This window comes from Daucus carota, chromosome 6 (genome assembly GCF_001625215.2).
Source record: "Daucus carota subsp. sativus chromosome 6, DH1 v3.0, whole genome shotgun sequence".
Taxonomy (NCBI): Eukaryota; Viridiplantae; Streptophyta; class Magnoliopsida; order Apiales; family Apiaceae; genus Daucus; species Daucus carota.
The window spans coordinates 37,242,282-37,265,867 of record NC_030386.2 but is presented as its reverse complement, the minus strand read 5'-3'; the positions used below and the strand labels follow the sequence as shown (position 1 = coordinate 37,265,867).

Below are 23,586 nucleotides of genomic sequence, written 5' to 3'. Positions count from 1 at the left end.
ATTTTGAGATGACATTTTTATAGGGGAGACTGAGGCGATTGAAATCATAGGTTGTACAGTTGAAGAAAACTGGAGGGAAAATAAAAAATTCCATTGCCGGGAATCGAACCCGGGTCTCCTGGGTGAAAGCCAGATATCCTAACCGCTGGACGACAATGGATGATGATTAGAAAGATTCATACAATCTATTTCTACTCAATTACATATTCCCTACATACGGGTTGTGACTTGTTTTAACCCTACATATCATGGTCTTCCCGATGATAGTCCTAAACTCCAAAACAACAGCGGAAAATATTGTTTATTGTATGGTAATGAACGAATCACCAGATACATTATCATCAATGTTTTGCACTTCAAATGTTGGACTTCAGTGCAAATTTGCTTGAACAAAATTGCCAATGATGGCTTAATCGCAGCTGTAGAAAATATTGGCCAAAGACAAGACACAAGCAAAACCTAAACTCAACAAGCTCATCTCAGACGCATAAATAAATAATATATAAATTTCAAGCTAGACTAGTTTTTCTCAGAAAATTACACTTGAGGGTTTTGAAACAGTAAACACAACAAGAAATAGGAAACTAAAAACTATTGAACATATCTAATTTCTAGCTTCATGACATTTTAACTTGAGGTGTTTTAGTTCAAATGACAGAATTCATAGACTATTTAACTTGATAACTTGAGACATGTACAAAGGAGAAATGAAAGCTGGTCTAAGCAGAGCTACACAAGTTAAAATCATGCCTTCCAGCCACCATAAGCCATAGTTTCGTCGAGATCACTAAAAAGACCATGTTCTGAAAATTCACGAGCAATATCCTGTGCCAATTCGTCTGACAACTGAAGGTTTTGTTGTAATTCAGATGCTTTTTGGCTGCTTACATTATTGCCACCAGCAGCTGCGGAGGAATCACTATTGGAAATTCCCTTAAAACTGTTGCTTCTAGTTGGAGTGGGTCCATTAATAGAAGCTGCTCTGTTGCCCTGAGCTGCTGTTCCTACATATGTTTTGCTTCCCGATCCAAGACAATCTCTGCCCTCATTAACATCAGCACTGCATGTATTGCTGTTGCTGTTGATATCATGTAGCAGCCTCTGGATCATTTGCTGCTGCAAAGATTGGCTGCCGTGGGATGATTGCGGATGGTTCTGTTGCAGAATGCCACTAACATTAGGAGAACGCTGCAAAGGTTGCAGGACATTAGAACTTGAGAATCCACCGGCTGGTAAATTTTGCATGGTTCCAGGCAGTTGAGAAGCAGACCCTTGAAACGGCGAGGATGGCTTCTGGTTAGAATTGTTAAAAGCAGGTGGCTCATGTTGAAGTGAATTAGAATTCGAGTTAAATGAGTTTTGTCTCATCAACATATTCTGGTAGTTTGAAACAGCCAGGGAAGCACGAGGAGACCCACTTAAGGCTGCTCGCCCGACCATTTGATTACTACTGTTGATCTGATTATTTAGTCCAGCATTTTGTGCTACTAGCCTGTTGAGGGTTCCACGGTCAGTTGGAAGACCCTGAACACTTGCCAGCTGTTCCAACTCCTGCATCTTTTGCAACTGAACCTTGGCAGGATTGGTAAGTCGAGGAAACTTTTTTAGACACTCTGCAAGTAAAATAACAACTTAGAAAAGTCTGAAGAGGATTTATAGAAAATAGAAATTAAAACTTCATATGCAGGTTCAAGAATTCTAGTTCAGAAGAAAAAAAAATATTATATATTAATCAGTTCATTGGTTGACAAATACATTCATTTATGTGAGTAGAATATTCAGGGTAATCTAAAATCTTCTGCAAGTATAAAGCAGGCAGAAAAGAGATGTTAACAGCGAATTACTTGTCCCCGATTTCAAATGATCAAATACTAAAGTTCACCGTTGATAGACTCTACTTCTGAAATTTTTAATAGATACCCTAGCATTTTACCCCGACAATTCTTTCACCTCGAGTACCCAAGTGTTACATTTGACACTCAGACAGGAAACTTGACATTTCACCATGGGCTGAAAATGCAAATTTTCAGCTATTGTCTATTCCAACACTTGGACACGTGTCCATATTGGACACTTCCAGCTGAGACCAGGTAACATAGATCCTAGCTATGTTTACTGATGATTTGCTTGACAAGGAACTCTACATGGGTGATTAAATTATTGGTCAAATAATAATTTACTAGAAGTGATCATGTTTGAAAACATACAGAATCAGGGGGAAGTTGGTACTACATCGTTCCCCTTCTAGGACATTAGACTGGCCCAGGAATAATTATTTGAAAGGTGACTAACACTGCAAATTTGGTACTACAATTTAACTGAACAGTGAAACTAAATAAAGGGTAATAGTAGATTACCAATGGGTCCATCTTTCCGGTCTTTGCAGAAATCCATAAGATCTTTCATGCTGTTAAAAACCTCAGATATCTGTCACAAAGTAATTCAACTGAAGTTAAGATACTTCAAATCAACCAACCTTATATCATACTATTAGAATATAAAGTGAGAATCTACCTGTAAGCACCGCACATATCTTTTGGAAAATCCCAGATCATTTAGGGACTGCAACTCCAAACTCTTTGCAAGTTGCCGGCCAGCTGTCACCACCCTGACCAAAAAAACAGCAAGTTGTGAACATTGGGATCCACCGCGAGCCATGACTAAAATTTTAACCAACTGAATTGTGTGAAGGTAAGTAAAAGATTGGAATTAAGTAACTGATGATCTATGGCTCAGTCACAATAATCATAGACAAAACTTGACATATAGCAAGAGTATATGTGGGCTACTTCTAGGAGAAAAATGATTGACAAAAGGTCCTAAGATAAAATATGAAGCCAGCTACCGAACTAGTTAGCTAGATAAATAGGGGATTAACTACATATATCAATGAAACCCCTTCAAACAACCAGACGACAGGTTAAATGTATAAGAGGATACTCAAAAGTTCATCTTAAATTAAGTCACTTATATGTATCAAATATGATTAAGAAATTTGTAACTCACATATTGCTGTTGTTCTGCAAATCCTGCTGAGGAATCCCATCTTGTCCACTCTCTGTTATTGTACTTTGGCATTTCTGTGCAATCTGTAACAGCTGATTCACCTGGAAAGAAAAATTCTTAACCTTCCCTTTATTACATGATTCTTAGAGTGTTCATCTTGTACAAATTTACATGACCAATACTTTCATATGAACGGTCATATGACTTCGTCATTGATGAATAGAGCAGATAATACACTAAGAGAACATTTTAAGATACAAAAATAGTGGTTTATATTATAAAAAAGGTAAAAAAAATTAAAAAATCCTGAGTTCATTCTTACAGTTAATTCACCTCATATGAGAAACAGTATTTGTAAGATAACAAGTAGAACTTAATTAATTGATCCTCTAAATCCTGTCTCTTTATTAGTTCCAATGTTCACAGGACCTATACCTCTTAATTAACTAATAAAGGTAAACGAACAACTAGCAGAAACAGAAATTCTAAGAACTCGTCAATAAGGTTGACATGTTTATTGTGTAATCTACTGAGTACTGACCAATTATCTATAGCGAAGTTGCTAATCAATAGATGCAAATTTTCACCAGATATATTAAATAGTGAATCAAAATCGCAAACATAGTGCCATACGGCCCATACCTGTGGTGCAACCAACCTACGGGGAAGAAGTTCTTCATGGCGCCGTGCACAAAATTCCCAAGACAGTATCTGAAACATGTGTTGAGTTGTTCAGGAAAAATGAAGCACAACTCTATGTTATTCAATATGGGAAATGTAAGTATTGACCTTCAAGTCCGCAGTAAAAATCACACGCAGCTGACCCTCACGAACCACCCGAAGTTGCTCATACACAGTTTCTTGAACCGCTTTTCCATATTCCAGCATCATTATTCCAGAAGGAAATCTACACTCACGGGGTAAGTCCAAATACAAAAGCTCATCAATGACTCCGCTGCCAAATTTAATTTCATTCAGTCTAGGAAGCACTTCATAAGTTGCCTCTGTAGAAACCAGCAGCGAAGGTAAAAAGTTAGAATTGGGTCCACTAACATTAGACCATTGCAGCTCACAGTAGTAACATCAAGTAAAAAAAAGCTAGCCAATAAGGTCACAGCAAGACCTACTTAATAAATCAACAATTAATAAGTAATTCAAGACAGTCATATAATGAACCTTAGACTTTAAACATAAGAAACTGGCAATGAAAATAGGAAACAATATCTTCATTCAAAAGATAGATCGGTTCCCACTGTCTGCATTTTATATAATATTAAGAGGACAATGAACTAGAGATAAACTCAGTGCCTAAAGGATGTGCAATGGTCATCAAAGAAAGAGGGGAGGGGGCATAAAAGCTAATAAGTATAAGAAATATAACTGATTCGGATCTAACATATAACTGTCAAACAACAGTCAGTGAAACCAAAAACTGTCAGTGGTACCCAAGGCAAAAACTCACTGTAAGAAGATATTAGAGATCATACTGGAAAGAGCACAAAGACAACACTAATATAGAGAAACACTCACCAAATCCCCTTCCTGATTTTGAACCACAGATATCACATTGCCAAGCATCCTTCCAACCAGAATGAATACCATGAAAAAAAAATAGTTTGTGATATGCACGGCTGATTATTTGGAACAATAAATAATACAGTTATCATATCTTATCATTATCCTCGATCCTAAGTAAACAATCATGTCAAACCGGGGATCAATTGGTGAATACCATAAGGACTCATATGATGCGATATATTTGACTCATTTGTATAAATAAGAGATATAAACAAATAGCTAACCATGGCTGCCTGGGGGAATACGCCCAAAGAGTGAACCCCAACATTATCATACAACGACAAGCACCATCTTTTCTTTGCACGTGGAGAATAGTACTCGGCCACAAATTTCCTCCAATAGGCAAAAGCATTGTCCTGTTAGAAAGTTGATGTGGTTAAGACCTCATATCAGATGCAGGACATAAGCTGATACCAACTTACCAAGTTGAACAATACAAAATTTTTCACAATCCATTTATATAATTCAAATAGAAGTATGTTCCCCCTTTCCCAAAGAAAAGTCAACAAAAATTTACTCACAGCTGGCCGCCTCTGATGATATAGGTACTGCATTAGTCGGCGGGAACAAACACCGCCATCATAGGGTCGCTTTACACCAGAAGTAGGCTGTACCCCATGTTGAAGCTGCTGTCTCATCTTCTGCTGCTGCTGCTGCTGCTGCTGTTGTTGTTGCTGCTGCTGCAACAAATGGGCTCGTTGCACTTGTGGCATAGCCTGCAGCAACTGCTGTTGCTGCTGCTGCTGCCTAAGTCGCTGCTGCTGCTGAAAGAAAGCTGGCATAGAATCTTGTCTTTGCAGCATCTGTTGTATAGCCTGTTGTGGCTGGATGTCTTCCTGCTTAATATCCAGTCGAGGTTTCTTCTGCAAATGAGAAGTATTGGTGGTATCCTGAATAAAAGATCCAGTAACTCTTGGACCAGACGGAAGTGAAACTTGACCACCTAGAGCTGCAGGAAATGATGTGGCACTAGATGCACCTTGGTGCTGTTGACTCTGGTAGCAATTAGGTTCTTTAGTAGAGCTCTGCTGCACTACAGAGGACCCATCCATTACTGATGATCCCGAAATGCTTATGTTATTTGATGAGAATGACATAGGCGAAGCTGGTAATCGCATGTATGAATCTGTATTGATGCTAGCACTTCTCTGTAAATGAGGGCCCCCAGAAAGTCCCGAGTTTGCATCAGTCACCAATGAGCTAGCCCCAACACTAGGCCCAGAGGTGGGTACACTGTTTAATATCGTGGTACCTACATCTCCAGAACTTGGCCCTATATTAGAACGGAAACTCCCAGGAATTGAACCATACGAGTTTCCAAAAGAAGAGCTCAAGTGCGAATTTCCCACTCCATGAGACTGTCGATCCCCCTGGAAAAAGATACCAGACGTGGCAGATGAATTCACCATCCCTCCACCCACCCGAGAAGGTACCATTGGATGTCCCGCTCCCTGGTGGCTAGTATCCAAGTAACAATCCAAGCCTACCCTTTCTTCTTTCAAAACCAATAATCAATTCCAACACAATCTCCCAAATAGATTAAAATCTCGATAGCTACGATCCGTGCAAGATAAGCCCTGCTTACCAAACTCCCTAATTCAACCTTCAACACGGAAGGAGCAAAACGATTATCATTCTTGAACTAGTAAACCACAAAATTAACAGCAGATAAATAATAATCCATAAAACCACAGCAGCAAAACTTAGCAACTAAATCAAATTAAAATCAAAACTTCAACAATTGAACACAATATACAATCAGACCCACAACCCCTAATTTCTCCCCCAAATCAAAACCCTAACTTTCCACACCAAAAATCAACACCGCCATTACATAATTATTGCTAAAACAAGAAACAAAATCAAAATCAAAGAATCCCCCATCAATAATATGAGCAGTAAAATCAAGTAATCATCAACAATTATTATCACAAAACAAAACAAACAAACAACAACATACAACAAAACAATAAAAAAAAACAAAAAATTAAAAAACAAAAGAATAATAAACCCTAGAGAAAGTTAAAAGCGATGGAAACAGTGGAGACCTTGAGAGAGAGAGTCAATATATATATATAAAGGAGGATGCGCGCGTCTCCAGAATTGTTCGATTCAATCTTCTGATTTTTCTTGAATTTCGGAGAGAAAATATAATTATAATTCAAAAAATCAGGTCCAAGAATTCTAAAAGTAATACAATTCTTTTCTTTTTTAATTCTAAAGATGATACAGTTCTTTTCTTATTTGGTATTTCTTATTAAATTCTAAAGATGATACAATAGTATTTCTTATAGAATTCTAACAATGATACAATTCTTTTCTTATTTAGTAATCCTAAAAGAAATAGGATTATATTTATTCAAACTAATAATAATAGATAAAATACAATTTATATTTAAGTTATGTAAAGTAATATATGCAATTCTTATTTTCGATAATATATAATATATTGAAGATATGTTTAACGGGAACACGACTGAAAATAACTTTTATGGAATTATAATATTATTTCGTATCAAAATTTATAAAAAAGATTATTTATTAGTATTGTGTTTAAGGGGAGGACGGCCCAAATTAATTTTTACCTAAATAATAATATGTTTTTATTAGTATTATGTTTGACGGCAAAGTAGCTAAAACAATATTTTATCTAAATAACGCCGCCGCGAAGGATAAAAAATATAGTTATAATTCAAAAAATCAGGTTCAAGAATTCTAAAAGTAATACAACTCTTTTCTTATCGAATTCTAAATATGATACAATTCTTTTTTTATTTAGTTTTTCTTATTGAATTCGAAAGATGAGACAATTCTTTTCCTATTTAGTAATCCTAATAGAAATAGGATTATATTTATTCAAACTAACAAAATTATAGATAAAATACAATTTATATTTAAGATTTGTAAGGTAATACGTACAATTTTTATTATCGATTTAGTCTTATAATTTTCTTAAATTTCGAATAGAAAATAAAAGATTGTAAAGATAATAATCATTAAAAAAACTGATAGCAACAAAAATTAGAACCATAAAAGAATAATAATTTTTAACTAATAAATAGGCATCAAAAAATAAAAATAATTAACAAATAAAATAATATATAAAAAATAGGAATCATATATTAATTTTATGATAATGTAAATGGGTCTTGATTAGTATTGTGTTTGACGAGCACGGGAGGCGGCCCAAACTAATTTTTATCTAAATAATAATAAATTTTCTATTAGTATTATGTTTGACGGGAAAGTCGCTAAAATAATTTTTATAAAAGAATAATAATTTTTAACTAATAAATAGGAATCAAAAAATAAAAATAATTAACAAATAAAATAATATATAAAAAATAGGTATCATATATTGATTTTATGATAATGTAAATGGTTCTTGATTAGTATTTCGTTTGACGGGCACGGGAGGCGGCCCAAACTAATTTTTATCCAAATAATAATAAATTTTTCTATTAGTATTATGTTTGACGGTAAAGTCGCTAAAATAATTTTTTATCTATGTTATAATATATTTTTTTGTTACACAATTCAAAATAATCTGTAATTTTGTCATAATTAGAATAATTTTTAGTAGTATTGTGTTTGACAGTAAAACGACTCAAACTAATATCTAAATTATAATGTTTTGTTATAAGTATTGTGTTTGACAAGAGAGCGGCTCAAACTAATTTTGATCTAAATTATAATATTTAATTTATCATAAAAATAATAATTATGAATTAATATTGTCTTTGACGGGAGGGGGGTTCGAACTAATTTTATTATTAGTATTGTGTTTGAAAGGATGATCACTTAAACAAATTTTTATATCAATTATAATATTTTTCATTTGTGATATGTTTAATGAGAAGATGACTCAAAATAATTTTTATCCTATTATAATTCTAATTCATATCAAAATTTATCACGCCGCCGCGAAGCGCGGCTTTTTTATAAAATATAATCTCTAGAATTGTTCGATTCAGTCTTCTGATTTTTCTTAAATTTCGGATAGAAAATATAATTATAATTCAAAAAATCAGGTTCAAGAATTCTAAAAGTAATACAACTCTTTTCTTATCGAATTATAAAGATGATACAATTCTTTTCTTATTTTAAAGTAGGATGCAGCCGTCTCTAGAATTGTTCGATTTAGTCTTCTAATTTTTCTTAAATTTCAGATAGAAAATATAATTATAATTCAAAAAATCAGGTTAAAAAATTCTAAAAGTAATACAACTATTTTCTTATCGAATTCTAAAGATGATACAATTTTTTTCTTATTTACAAATCTTAAAAGTAATAGGATTACTAGCTATTATTGATAAAATACAATTTATATTTAAAATTTGTAATGTAAGTTAATACAATTTTTATTTTCGATTAGCTCATCGTCGCCATCTTGAACGGTCAGATTCTGATTATCACCAACTTAATTTGTATTGCTTGCAACAAAAAAAAAAAAGCAAGGATGGCCCTGTGTTTTATTTATTCAATATAACAATTATTGAACAAATATAATTTAAAAATACAATTCTTATTTTTAAAAGTTATAAAATTTATAATCTTATTATATTAATTTTTTTCAAATTATATATCTAAAAAATAAAAACCAGCATATTGCAGAATCTCAAATTGTCTAAACAGGTTTGTAGCGCTAAACTCCCATCGTTCCATAGTGGTCAAGAAGATTGCATCTCTATTATGAAAACATCTTTAAGATTTTCACAACCTCATTCAAATAGTATGCATTGACTTACAACCGATCTCGATAATAGTTGGATTCAATCTTATAATTTTCTTAAATTTCGAATAGAAAATAAAATTATAATTCAAAAAATCAAATTCACGGATCTTAAAACTCTTTTCTTATAATTTTCTTAAATTTCAGATTGAAAATAGTAATACAATTCTTTTCTTATTTAGGAATCCTAAAAGGAATAGGATTATATATATTTAAACTAACAATCCTAGATAAAATACAATTTATATTTAAGATTTGTAAGGTAATACATACAATTTTTATTTTCGATTTACTCTTATAATTTTCTTAAATTTCGAGTAGAAAATAAAGGATTGTAAAGATAATAATCATTAAAAAAATAATAGCAAAAAAAATAGAACCATAAAAGAATAATAATTTTTAACTAAAAAATGGGAAACAAAAAATAAAATTAATTAATAAAATAAAATAGGATATATAAAATATGAATCATATGTTGATTTTATGATAATGTAAATGATTCTTGATTAGTATTGTGTTTGACGGGCATGGGAGGCGGCCCAAACTAATTTTTATCTAAATAATAATAATTTTTCTATTAGTATTATTTTTCACGGGAAAGTGGCTAAAATAATTTTTTTATCTATGTTATAATATATTTTCTTATTAAAACGGGACCACGGTTCAAAATAATTTTATCCAATCATAATCTTTAATTTTATCATAATTAGAATAATTTTTATATTTATTTAAACTAACAATCATAGATAAAATACAATTTATATTTAAGATGTGTAAGGGGATACGTACAATTTTTATTTTTGATTTAGTCTTATAATTTTCTTAAATTTCGAATATAAAATAAAGTATTGTAAAGATAATAATCACTTAAAAAAACTAATAGCAAAAAAATTAGAACCATAAAAGAATAATAATTTTTAACTAATAAATAGGAATCATAAAATAAAAATAATTAATAAAATAAAATAGGATATATAAAATAGGAATCATATATTGATTTTATGATAATGTAAATTTTCTTGATTAGTATTGTGTTTGACGGGCACGGGAGGCGGCCCAAACTAATTTTTATCTAAATAATAATAATTTTTCTATTAGTATTATGTTGGACGTGAAAGTGGCTAAAATAATTTTTTATCTATGTTATAATATATTATTCGTTAAAACGGGACTACGGTTTAAAATAATTTTTATCCAATTATAATCTTTAATTTTATCATAATTAGAATAATTTTTATTAGTATTGTGTTTGACAAGAGAGCGGCTCAAACTAATTTCGATCTAAATTATATTGTAATATTTAATTTTATCATAAAAATAAAAATTATGGATTAATATTGTCTTTGACCGGAGGGCGGTTCGAACTAATTTTATTATTAGTATTATGTTTGACTGGATGACCTTTTAAAAAGAATTTTATACTAATTATAATATTTTTTTATTAGTGTGTTTGACCGGAAGATGACTCAAAATAATTTTTATGCTATTATAATATTAATTCGCATCAAAATTTATACAAAATTTATAACGCCGCCGCGAAGCGCGGCTTTATTCACTAGTTACGTAATAATTTATGTTAGCGCGTCTGTATGTATAGGTGTACGTATATAGAGGACTGGAGCTGTGGAGTTAGATTGCGCTTATATACCCAGCGGGAATTGCAGAGGAAGGTGACTGGCTGAACCGGTTAATACTTGTTTGAAACCGGGAGTGGCCGGTGGATGTGGGACACGTATTGTTGTTATCGAGTGACGTAATAAAATCGGTGATTAATCTTGCGGTCAGGAGACGAGGTTGCGTTTTGTGTTGTGGGGTATATCTTCTGATCGGGCAAAGGATACAGTACTCCCTCCGTCCCTCTGATTTCTATACACTTTCTTTTTCGGGATGTCCATTTCAAAACTTTCCTAAAATAGTAAACTTTTATAATATAAAAATCCCACTCACCCACTAACTTCATCTACTTTTCTCAATCTATCACTTAAATATTAATGGGTCCCACTACTTTACCTATTTTTCTTTCTCTTTCTTATTACTTTACATTACTGTATACACTTTTCTTAGTCTCCGTGCCCGATACAAATGTATATATCTCAATGGGGACGGAGGGAGTACATATGGAAGAATAGTGAAGTCGGGTTGTACAAGCGGCCGCTTGGGCTTGTTCGAGCAAGCCCAAAAAGTTTATATTCGTTAGTTAAAAATTGGGCCTCCCTTTTTCTCTGAGCAACTCGTATCCTTTGATCCTTTTCTCCTGCTTCGGTGACTAGTCCGATCTTCATCTGTTAGTAACCGTATCCTTGTAATTGGGCCGTATCCTTGTAACTGGGCCGTAACTTTGAACCATCACAACTAGATGACCATATAACAGATGGGCCGTGGGCTTTTCCCCAATTACAAATTAACTCTTACATCGTACAGAAACCAAAGTATGGGCCGTGGGCTCATCGTGCAGCAGCGGTAGATTATGAAGTGCTAGACAAATCTTTCCAACGTATGAGGATTGATAACAACAAGTTCAAGAATCTACTTATAAGCCGAAAGAAGTTGTGTTTGATTTTGGATTTGGATCACACTCTTGTCCACTCGACATATGTTTACAATGCCGAGGTTAGGAGCTTCTCTTACTTGGTTAAGTTGAGACCTTTTGTTCAAGAGTTCTTGAAAGAAGCCAGCAAGTTGTTTGAGATGTATATTTACACTCTTGCATCACGCGGTTACGCGTTGGGAGTTGCTAGGATTCTTGATCCTGATGGGGTTTACTTCGGGTCAAGAATCATCGCGTCAGAAGATTCTACCGAGAAATATGAAAAGAGCCTTGATGTTGTGCCTGGTGTTGATGAGAGTTTTGTTGTTATTTTGGATGATTTGGTGCGTGTTTGGTCAGGGTACTTGCGGAATCTTATTGTTGTGAGGAGGTACTTCTTTTTTGATCCGCCTAATAGGGTGTTTCGTGATGAACATGAGGGTTCAGGAGCTTTGAGCTGTGCATTGAAAATCCTTAAAGAGGTACATACTCTGTATTTTAGTAGAGATGATCTTTCGGGAGACTGTGATGTGAGAGACCTGTTAGAAATCGTTATGAAGAATTTATATCCGTTTGCTGTCGTTGATAACTATAAAAATGTTGAAGCAAGTGATCACTGATCAGACATGTTTTGAATGACAAATTCCTTCCATCAGCATTAGCCTAATTAGCCTGCTAGACTGAGTTATGAATGTTGCAGCCTTAAATCAGGATATGGATTATTCGTTTAAAGTTAATTTGTTTTTATTTAACCATGTAAATTGTTCTGCAAATGCTTCTTATATACGGAAAGAAAGTTTATTGTGAATGAGGCATTATTGGATAGATAATCTTGAGCATGGTGGCGGAATCAGGAATGACATTACATTTTGGTAAAGCTCATGGACAATAATTTAATGTAAGAAATTATCATAATTGAGGACAAAAAAAGTTGTTTGTTCCAAAAAAACCATATCAACAGAAATGTAATTGAGTTTACTAGTGCCGTTCGTCACTTATTGATAACTCACACTGGTGAAGGTTTCATAATGATCCAACTGCAGAGTGACCAGATGCTGCAGCTATGGAATGTGAACCCCTAGGAAATTTATTATTTGTTCTATAAAAAAGAGTTACGTTTGCCAAATATATACACATTTAGAGTTATTATCTTTTAGTTTTAGTATCTGTTTTCATATCTACCCTTAAGGAGGGAGGCTTAGAGCAACTCCAGCAGCTTCCCTATTTGGAGTCTTAAACCAAAATATGAGGAATATAGGAAAATAATCCACTCCAACAGTATCTTAGTGATTCCCTAAGAGCATCTCCAGCAGTGTCTTAGTGTCTTCCTTATAAATATTATAAAATATTGAATCCTAGTGATTTAGGACAAGATTTTGTATTTCAACTCCAACAATGATCCTTATAATTCATTCCTTATTATTATTATAATAATAAATTTGGAAAAAGATTGATAAAAGATGGAAAGAAGAGAGAAAAAATAAGTTACAATAAGAGAGAGAAATGATTTTTTTATTATAGAAATCAAATAAGGCATGGCTAGTGGTGCCTTATTAATAAGGCATGGAAGGAGGATCCTAGTGATTTAAGGCACCTCTAAGATACTGCTGGACCACTAATTTATGTCACATTCCTTATAATTGGACTTAGAACATGAAATAGGGAATCTGCTGGAGTTGCTCTAAATCACTAAGATCCACTAGCCATGCCTTATCTTTAGGTAACCTCTCTCCTCTCCTAAATCTTATTTTATAATAAATTTTGAATACAAACATGTTCTCTCTCTTCACCTATTGCAATAATGATAACTTTTAATGATAAAATAGTATATAAGGAATGAATATAAGGAAATATTGTTGGAGGTGAGAATAGCTATTATTATCTTAAGTCACTAGGATCCAATATTTTATATTATATTTAAGGAATGGGCTAAGATGCTGCTGAGATGCTCAATTGATAGCACTAGAATGGAAGCTAACTGACTAACTCCAGAAAATTTGATTGTGGTAGTTCACCAATTAATGTAAGTAGACTCATTCGGTAAAGCACAGTTCAAGTTTAAATGCGTCTGTTGTGGTCGAACAGAGGTAATAAACTTTGGCAAGAGGTACTAATGGTTCTGAAGCTTACACTTATCTGCAGAGCTTCTTACATCTGGGGGGTGATAGACTAAACGACTTTTGAGCGACGAATATAACAATATAGAGCTATCTTATCTTAACCCAAGATATCAAATTCTTGAGTAGAAACTTATTATGCTTTTGCTAACTAGTAATTGAAAAAATTGGGCAAAGGCACCTGCTCATCACTGTTAAACCTCTTTCGGTGTCATCCGTAATAAGTATAAGTCCCAGGTGCTTCCAAATGGATAATCATCTATCCTAGATTGTCTCGAGGAAGTCTATGTCAAAATATTTCAAATAATGTAAAGAAAGAATTCGTGTAATTGTGTGGGAGGGATGCACTCTATGCACAATATACAAACATTGTATGTGGTAAGTGCTTGGTTTCATAACACCTGCCTGGGTCTAACATTACACGATAATGATTATAGCTGAATTGATAATATGGCGTGAGCGTTTTCTTTCCATTGGTTCCTGATTCAAAACAAAGCGGGGCATTTTTTTTTTATTTGGAGTAATAGAACCTGCTGCTAAGTATTTTTCTGCTTCAGTAGATTATTACCAGAGCAGTTCAAGGCGTGCATTATATTATCCTTTCTTATGGTGTGTTTAGGATGTAAGATATCATTTCAAATACCGGATTTACCTGAATTCCAAGACGTATAGTATCTCACAGGACGCGGATTGCTATTCTTGAACCTCTCCAGCATGTTAATAAGATGACATTCTAATATCAGTCAAGTTTGAGTAAGTGATTTAAGATGACATTCTGATATGCCGATTGCTATTCTGTTGTATTCTAGATCCGAGGGAATTTAGGAAAATAGAGGGAAAATAATAAACTAGTTGAATGATTAAGACAAGACCTGCTTATTGCTCAAGGCCAATAAACATTTCACCCTGGTTCATTTAGGAAAAGAAGATTTCCAGCCTGTATCCAGCTTGGAGATGGGTCCGTTCGAGTTCATTGACGAGACTGATGAATTTATCGTTTTAAAGATGAAAAGGCTGTTCGAAGGAATTAGTACCACTAAATTATGTACATGGTCAGGATTAGCCTTGTTTTCTCCGAATGTAAAAAGATTGCTTGATTCCAAACAAAAAATGAGCTAAAATTTTCAGGAACAGAACATGTGGACTACTGGAGTCCCTGATACAAACAAAATCAATGTTAATTCAGTTTCCTCTTTATAATGTTGATTGGCATTAGGTGAGAATTTTCGTGATGTCGTTCCCTTGAACTTATTCCGTTCCTCTGTAGTTTCTACTGCAAGTAGGTGTAATAGTGTCGACTGGAGGTAATGACAGGAAGACGATTCTAGAATTCCAGTCGTATGATCTGCGAAAACACTGCTGCAGCTACTTTCATTCCTCTGAATGTTAATTGTACAACTGACTGGTAGGGTTCGTCATAACTCCTGCCTAATATGGCCGCTCAATCCTGTATTTAAGCATTTTCCTCCAGTAAATGTGGCTTCATCCACAATGTTAGTAACCTTTTAGGTAAGATACGGGGTCGTTTGGGCAAGCTTAAAAAAATGATTTTGTGCTTAAAGTAAAAAAGCGGATTAGAAATGAGAAGTAAATAAGTTAATAAATTGTTTGGAAAAAAAGTGGAAACTCTAAGAGAGAAGTTAGCATTCTCAGCTTCTTAAAAGTGCTTCTACTTATTTACGGGTTAAAAAAACGGAAGCCAGAAGCAGCTTCTGCTTCTCCAGTACAAACAAGCCCATAAAATTTTCATTTATTTCACTACTTTTAAATAAAATCCAAATTTTTTCAAATAAACGTCCTCAGAGCCGAGGGTCTTCAAGAAAACAATCCCCGTCGTTACAAAAAAACGCTTATACTTAAATGATAGGCGCCTGCCAACGATCGAAAAAAGGGATCGGTGTTTTTAGAATTTTGCGTAAATTTGCAAGTAGTGATGAATGCGATGGTTAGATTTTCGGATGCTTGCGGGATTCACATGAAAGTTTGCTTAAACATTGGGTCCAAGGAGCAAGATGGGCAGAGATGTTGTGACAAGCATGTGTACCAACTGAACCGAACCAAACCGGGCCCTGATGTATAGTAGCTTGCAAGTATGTATGGGTGAGCCTGCAGGCTTGAGCTGCAAGATGCAGACTGTTTTCACAGACGTGCATGTTATTATTCGAAACTTGAGATGCTTTGCATATGACAAAATGGTAAATGTTTTTGAGTCAAAGCAACAGACAAGCAAAGGCTCGAAGAATCATTTTGGATCTGTACTTTGTGTAAAAGCATTCCATAATTGTGTGTATTTTAAAAAGAATAAAGAGCACTAGAAATTTCCAGTTTGATCAAAAGAAGATGGATGGCAAAGTAGCGTGACTTGTATAGAAATTGGTTCGGTACTGTTGTTGGCTTGTTGCGGTATCAAAAAATTATCAAATTATTTTTTAATTTGATAACAATATTTATTTTATCGATATTACTTTAACAACACAACAGTTTTGAAATTATGATAATTATAAATTCAGTTAAAAACAAACTATGATTATAAATTTAGTTAAAAATTATAAAAAATTTCTCCGAATTTAGAACAAGATATGAAAATGTATAAATATTTTCAAATTCTGGTCTAATAGCAAACTTTACTGCTAATACGAGGACTGAATTGTAGATTGGGTTGTTGCGATATTATATAATTTTATCTCTTTTTAAAATAATATTTGTTTGAAGCCTAACTTTTTCTTGATATTTATTCCACTAAAATGTGCTCCTCTATTATCATCCGGCTCCGCCACGGCCCTATCTGTGCCCCCGACAAAACTTTCATTTCTGACATTTTATAATCAAATCTAACATTTATTTTCTATATAAAACTTTATTTGGGCTTGATAGTTTCTAACAATATCGTCTTTCAAAATTGTGCTACCAGCTAGAAAAAGTATTCGATAAATTTTAGTGTGATTATAAAATTCATAGAGATGTTTGATAATATTTTTAACATTTATCTTATTTAAATATAAATATATGTCAATAAAGTAAAGGTAAACAAGAATCGGAGAAATATTCTGCGACAGCAAACTACTTGACCAAGTAATGAGACTTGATACTAAAATTTATAATCATTTTACATAAAAATTGAAATATATATTTTTTTCAAAATACTTTCCCTAAACAGTTTTAAAACAAAATTGTTATATTTATTTGGATAAGTCATGGTTTGTCAACCGACTTGATTATCGATTTAAATTGTGGTTTAAACATTAATAATAAAATTAATACTCTTTAGTGGTTGGATTCTAAACCTCATTGCCCAGCTTTCGCATGCTACTCATCCATTAACCTATTTAGGTAGTGATTTTTCAAAATCCACATTCAGCATACATAATTTCGAGATACATATACATGTTATAAGAGATGGGATTTGAGAGTTTTGTCGACCCTCTTTATTTGGTATGCATAAATTCTTATAAAAAAAAATTAACATATACTCCCTCTGTCCCTCTCATTTGTTTACAGTTACTATTTTGGGATGTCCCTCTCATTTCTTTACATTACCATAAATAGTAAGTTTTCTCATCATTACACCCACTATCTTCCCCCACTATCTCATATTTAACAATAAAAACTACTATTACACCCACTAATTTCCTCCACTATCTCAAATCTATTATTAAATATTGATAGGTCTCACCACTTTACCCACTTTTCATCTAACTTTACTCATTTTTCATACATTGTCTTGGTCTCCGTGTCCCCCTCCAATGTAAACAATTGAGGGGGACGGAGGGAGTATCTTCTAACAAAATGAAAATCCTAAGTCATGAAAGTCGAGAATTATGTTAATTCTCTCTCGTCCATATTTATTAATATATTTTCCTGGACAAGCTAGAATTTTATAACAATCTCGGAAATTTATTGACTACCACATTTTTTCGTTAATAATTCAAAATACAGTGTTTTCATTTTTGTTTCGTTTATAATTTACACAGTACTTTCTATATACTTGGATTAAAACAAATCTGGACTAACATCTATTAAAAATGGTACTACAAATATCTGTATTTGTCATCTGAAACAAAGAGAATAAAAGCAAAGGACAAGCAACCAGCAAAAGCAAGATTAAAAAGGAAGTAATACCATCTCTCAATTGGGTGGTGTAGATCTCATGTCACTACAAATCCAGGGCCCAGATTCAACCACGTGAGACATTAATAAATAAAGCCAACCCACTGTCGGTGTTATTTTTTCGACAAATAATTAAACGGTTTGTTTAGTGTGTACCCATGAGCACATGCTAAGTGGGGAAACTTTTGTAATTGAGAGATTTTGGTTGGTGTATTTGCCGGGAGTCCACCATTATCAAGAGAAAGGAGCCAATCAAAATGATCCAAACACAATATTTTCCGCGCTTAGCATGTGCTTATAAGCACACCATAAAAAAACCGATAATTAAATACTTTGAAGTTGAGCTGAAGATAAAAATAAATGTACGCATTTGTGACGCTGACATGCGACTATAAAATTAAGATATTACCGGTCGCCTAACTTGAAATTGAAACCCCAACGTTTCATAATAGACATCTCTCGTTTTCTCATCTCGCTCTACGCTTCTTTTTCCAGCTATACTTATCTCACAAGAACATTTGTTTTTGTGATTAAATTTTTTAACTAAATTATCTACATCGAAAGACGCTCATTTCAAAAAATTTATCTTTCTGCGAACAGAAATTACTAAAATATATTACTAATAATTGACGAGTCCGTATCAGTTATTTTTTAATATTTTTGTGAATTATGAATTCTTCAATAAAATATTGAAATCTCGCACCGACACAATTGGGAAGTGAATCCGCAGGAGGCAGTCTCTGACTTCCTGCCCTACACACCACGGTGAAAGACGAACCAAGTTTGGGTTCTCAAGTCACAAGTTACACCCCTATTACACGGTTTAAACTTTAAACACTCCTTCTCCTTGCAGGTCCCATATTTTCCAATTTTAACACTCCTTCTCCTTGCAGGTCCCATATTTTCCAATTTTTTCCGGTAAATTTTGTGTGTATATATATACTTTAATAATTTTAATGATATAGCCTTGTTGAAATTCTGATCAAAGACCCTCTTTTTTAATTAAAAGTATGTATATTTTATGAAACTAATCATCCTTTAAAAATATCCTATAAATATGGAACTCCAAAATACTACTTCATGTCATTAGATTGGGATTTAAAAAAAAAATATCATGAAATTAAGAGTATATTAAATTCTTGGTATATTTAATTGAGATGTCAAATTATACTATAAAAGTTGGTTGTATTCAATGGTATTCAAATGTTGATGAACTTTTTTTATTTCATAAAATGACGAATTTTGTGGGATTGTTGAGTGTGTTTTAAAGTTTTTGGAATATCACCAAAATTCATGAGATTTTGAAGAATTGTCCTTTCTAAAAAATCTATATCAACTCGACGACATTTTATCAAAAAACTACATAAAATTATATAAAATCCCATTAAAATTTATAAACTAAAAATAACCCCATTAAAATCCTAGGTGAATATACCCCATTTAGTATTTTGATTTACTAATAAAATGATTAGATTGATAATAAAAAAAATTCAATTGATAACTTCAAAAGTACATATTTAAAGTTCCTTCAAAAAAGATAAGTATTAAATTAAATTAGACTTTCTTTTTATATTTTCTTCTATATATATACCTGTTAAACAAAAATTGAAAAAGACTGAAATTAGATAAATAAATACAGACAAAATTTATCAAGAATTTTAAATAGAATACTCTAGATAATTATATATTCTACATTGCTGTATTTAGTAAAAATAATTTTATAAAAATCTCTGATTAATTTTCAAACAATATTTTATCTATTTATGGATTATATTCTGATTTGATTTATTAAAAAATTCTAATTTGAACATATCAACCCGTTAGTTCAAATTACTAAAATTCACATATATAATGTTGCAGCAGCAGCAGCTGTATAATTATCTGGTGATCATGTGTTCTGGTTGTCCATTTTCTTTCTATTATACTACCTCCCCTCTGCTTCTCTTTCTCTCGTCTCTCCACAGAGTCTCTGAATTCTCCCTCGGCTTCTAATCTCTCTCGCTCTGCACTATTTCAAGCCACAATCTCATTTGCCACACAATCACCATCTTCATAATATCATACACCCTTGACTTTATCTCACCCCTCTTACAACTTGAAACATTCACCTCTTTCATTCATAACATAAACTCACTTGATATTAAAGCCAGAAGCTCTGTTTGATCAGCTTGGTTTTCAAGGTTTTTGCTTTGCTGGAATTAGCTGGCTTTGTCTGAATGTATTTTATATGATTGGTCTATTTCATGCTTACCCACCAGATTGGAAAATAAAAATAAAGTCAAAGCTTGAGTCTTTATCAGTCTTGAAACGCAGAAACACACTGTTTTGTGTGTTAAGTAGTATTTGTTGAGTGAAATTTGTGTTAAGAAGTGGAGAGAAAGATGATGAGGATGAGGAGTGGAATTACGGAAATGCCATCCAACAAAGGTGGCCCTGGTGGTGCAGAGAATGAGTGGGAAATGAGGCCTGGAGGAATGCTTGTTCAGAAGAGAGACCCTGATTCTGATCACCCTAGGGTTCCACCTCCACCTACTATTCGAGTCCGGGTTAAATTTGGCTCCATTTATCACGAGATCAATATCAGCTCTCAGGCTACTTTTGGTAACTCACCATTCTACATTGAAATTTCTGATATTCATTGATGATTAGTTTTTATGTATAGTTTTATGGTTGTTGAATAATATAAGATCATGTCGGGGCCTTCCTTTGATACCTTAATTTATTTATTTTTTGTAATGTTGATACCTTAATGATTTTGATGGACTAGTTACTTGACATAGTATTAGAGCGTTAATAGTGAATTGATCAATGCATTGTCCAGGAATTTTGTAGGCTAAATTACATTTTTATGGGTAGAGTAGGTCTTTAGTCTTGTCAATTGCCACCAGGGGATTGATGAATTGCGGTCTAGCAATGCTTTCGTTTTGTAGATTTAATTTTTAAGAACCTTGTACAGGATGATTTGTTAATGAAGTTGTTGTGGTGTTGCAGGAGAGTTGAAGAAGATGTTATCAGGGCCAACAGGGCTGCATCATGAAGATCAGAAATTGTTGTTTAAAGATAAGGAGAGGGCGTCCAAAGTGTTCTTGGATGTTGTGGGAGTTAAAGATAAGTCGAAGATTGTGCTTGTTGAGGATCCTATTAGCCAGGAAAAGAGGTATCTTGAAATGAGAAGGAATGCAAAGATGGAGAAGGCTGCAAAATTCATTTCCGAAATTAGTTTGGAGGTTGATAGGCTAACCGGACAGGTAATGTCATCTTCAATTATCTGAACTGAGTGTTTTTCCACTTTTGTCATATGTATTTAAAATGGTTCTAGAGTCTAATATAGTTGAGGCTTATGGAAATTGAGCAGGTGTCTGCACTTGAATCTGTAATTTCTAAAGGTGGAAAAGTTGCCGAGAAACAAGTTTTGAGTTTAACTGAACTGTTGATGAATGAATTGCTCAAGTTGGATGGAATTGTAGCAGATGGAGATGTGAAATTGCAGAGAAGATTGCAGGTAATAACACTTATTAAATTCTTGACTATTATAAGTTTATTTGCCTTGATGAGGAATTAAATCTAATACTGTGCCCTATTTTAAAGGTGAAAAGAGTACAAAAGTGTGTTGAAACACTTGATCTGTTAAAGATCAAAAACTCGAGCCAAAGTGTTATTGATGGAAGTGATATTAGCGATACTATTCAGCAGCAGGAGAATAAGCCCGAGTCAGTAGTTGAAAAGCGTGAAGAACAGAGGTATCCAAATGGTAAAATACCATTCAGAACTCAACCGCAATCAAGGCGTACCACTGGCCATTCGCAGTTACAGATGCAGCAGGACGCTGCAAGGCACTCACCATCAGCACCAGTTGTTATAACAACTCAATGGGAGACCTTTGATCCCGTGCCAGCAATGCCAACGCCTGTCCAGCCTGCTGCATCAAGCGGCAATAATACAGTACACCCGAAATTTACATGGGACTTGCTCTAATTGGGGAAAAGTATATGTTTTGAGTGTTGAAGTGTGTCTTTTTAGTTTGTCATTGTTGGTTTGGTATCTATTCCCCATTATTGTCTGTACTTAGAATTTTGGTAGCATCTCTTTTCTCTGTCATTTACTTGAGAAAATAAACGGGGCTACTACTACATACTGCAACATATAATATACATTTCATACTTCCTTCGATCAAGTTACTTCTTCCTTGTTTATGGCATCAATGAGAGTGTTGATCCCAGTAGCAATAGATGGATCAATTTACTTTCAAGTACTCGTTTCGAAGAATGTACTTTCAAGTGCTAATTTCAAAGAAAAATAAACAAAAGGTATAGTGTCTGCAGTGTTAAATCCTCCTCCTAGTACCTCAACGTTTTAGAAGAACCAGTAACAGGTTTTAGAAGGACGGGTAATTTAACATGGTACCAGAACCAGTAACAGGTTTTAGGACGGGTAATTTAACATGGTAACGGAGGATGTAGAACATGATGACAATGGATTAGTTTAAGTATCATACCTACAATTGGTTAAGTAGCCATACAATAACTATGATCGCCTTGAAACTTTTTCCAGATATAGATGAAGTGCACAAGTTTAAGTAACTCCAAAACTGGAAAGGAGATGATTTGGGAGATACAGGTGTTGAAGTAAGATAAGATGATTCATTTGCTTTGCCTCCTTGTGAAGGAAACTGAGCTATCATGGTTCTTGGTCATATGATTAGGTGAAATGGTGAATATCCAACCAACTCAAACGTTAGGAACTAGGTGTCACATTATGTGTCTTTCCAGTTTTGGTGTTTTGATGATTTTACCTGCATAAGATACCTTCTATTTTGAAAAGTTTAAAAGTATTTTGCAATTGTGCATGTCACGCGGTTTGGGATAGCACTTTTGATCTATATTGTCATTTGCAGTTGTCTTTGTTGCAACTACGGGTAAACGCCACATTTGCTGACTGCTTATAAATCAGTCGAACGATGTCTCTCTTATTTCTTTACGGTTCAATTGAGTTCTGTTGATTTAGGGTGAAAGCTGAAGTAGATATTGAATTGGCATGCATGACGTAAGAGCAGTTGATATCAAGAGTGTCGAAATATTAGTTATTGCAAAAGCTTATCAAGCCACTGGATCATTCTTTAATTTGAGCTATTCTGAATTAAGAAAATTTTATAAATTCTTGCGTCGCAGAGGAGAAAATATATATACGTGTCAAAAAAAAAAGGGGGGGTTTAAAAAATCCTGACAAAAAAGTTTAAATCTGCTTACATTAACAGCTGGGTTTGGTCTTTATTTGGGCTGGGCCAAGCGATATATGCTACTAAAGAATTTATGGCGACACTGATTTGTCTGTTTAATGAGAAGGTAATTGACAAAGCCCATAGGCCCAACAAACTGAATAGTTGAGAAATGGCATAAAACATTTTAACAAAACTCAATTATTAAAAATTTGTTAGAAAGTGACGGCAAATTATTTAGCCTTTCAAGTTCTGTAATCCGAAGGTTTTTGGATTTTTATAATGAGTTAATTGTAATTTATAA

At 33.5% G+C, this 23,586-nt stretch overlaps 3 protein-coding genes and 1 non-coding gene across 4 annotated transcripts; 2 read left to right on the top strand and 2 right to left on the bottom strand.

The window, feature by feature from the left end:
• Window positions 1-88: 88 nt before the first annotated feature.
• TRNAE-UUC (transfer RNA glutamic acid (anticodon UUC)) lies at window positions 89-160 on the bottom strand. The gene has a single exon. It is a non-coding gene; the product is annotated as a tRNA-Glu (tRNA).
• Window positions 161-479: 319 nt separating this feature from the next.
• Window positions 480-6,635, bottom strand: LOC108227570 (probable transcriptional regulator SLK2). Its single transcript, XM_017402788.2, has 9 exons — window positions 5,106-6,635; window positions 4,809-4,940; window positions 4,537-4,585; window positions 3,796-4,010; window positions 3,649-3,717; window positions 3,007-3,107; window positions 2,515-2,608; window positions 2,358-2,427; window positions 480-1,613 (listed from the first exon to the last, which is right to left on the bottom strand). Exons 1-9 carry the CDS (start codon window positions 6,018-6,020, stop codon window positions 745-747), a joined length of 2,514 nt encoding a protein of 837 aa, XP_017258277.1. The 5' UTR covers window positions 6,021-6,635; the 3' UTR covers window positions 480-744.
• Window positions 6,636-11,812: 5,177 nt separating this feature from the next.
• On the top strand, window positions 11,813-12,463 carry LOC108226319 (RNA polymerase II C-terminal domain phosphatase-like 4). The gene has a single exon (XM_017401262.1). It carries the CDS (start codon window positions 11,813-11,815, stop codon window positions 12,461-12,463), a length of 651 nt encoding a protein of 216 aa, XP_017256751.1.
• A 7,461-nt stretch (window positions 12,464-19,924) lies between these two features.
• Window positions 19,925-22,241, top strand: LOC108224313 (BAG family molecular chaperone regulator 1). Its single transcript, XM_017398864.2, has 4 exons — window positions 19,925-20,668; window positions 21,059-21,315; window positions 21,423-21,569; window positions 21,656-22,241. The coding sequence occupies exons 1-4, from the start codon at window positions 20,449-20,451 to the stop codon at window positions 22,040-22,042; spliced, it is 1,011 nt and encodes a 336-aa protein (XP_017254353.1). The 5' UTR covers window positions 19,925-20,448; the 3' UTR covers window positions 22,043-22,241.
• The last annotated feature ends 1,345 nt before the right edge of the window (window positions 22,242-23,586 follow it).

Coding starts and splice junctions, on each gene's coding strand:
- LOC108227570 (XM_017402788.2), bottom strand. CDS start 6,020: ATGGTACCTTCTCGGGTGGGTGGAGGGATGGTGAATTCATCTGCCACG. Junction 4,586..4,808: donor TATTCCCCCAGGCAGCCATG/GTTAGCTATTTG, acceptor TCTGGTTGGAAG/GATGCTTGGCAATGTGATAT. Junction 1,614..2,357: donor CCGGAAAGATGGACCCATTG/GTAATCTACTAT, acceptor TTTTACTTGCAG/AGTGTCTAAAAAAGTTTCCT.
- LOC108224313 (XM_017398864.2), top strand. CDS start 20,449: ATGATGAGGATGAGGAGTGGAATTACGGAAATGCCATCCAACAAAGGT. Junction 20,669..21,058: donor CAGCTCTCAGGCTACTTTTG/GTAACTCACCAT, acceptor GTGGTGTTGCAG/GAGAGTTGAAGAAGATGTTA. Junction 21,570..21,655: donor AATTGCAGAGAAGATTGCAG/GTAATAACACTT, acceptor CCTATTTTAAAG/GTGAAAAGAGTACAAAAGTG.
- LOC108226319 (XM_017401262.1), top strand. CDS start 11,813: ATGAGGATTGATAACAACAAGTTCAAGAATCTACTTATAAGCCGAAAG.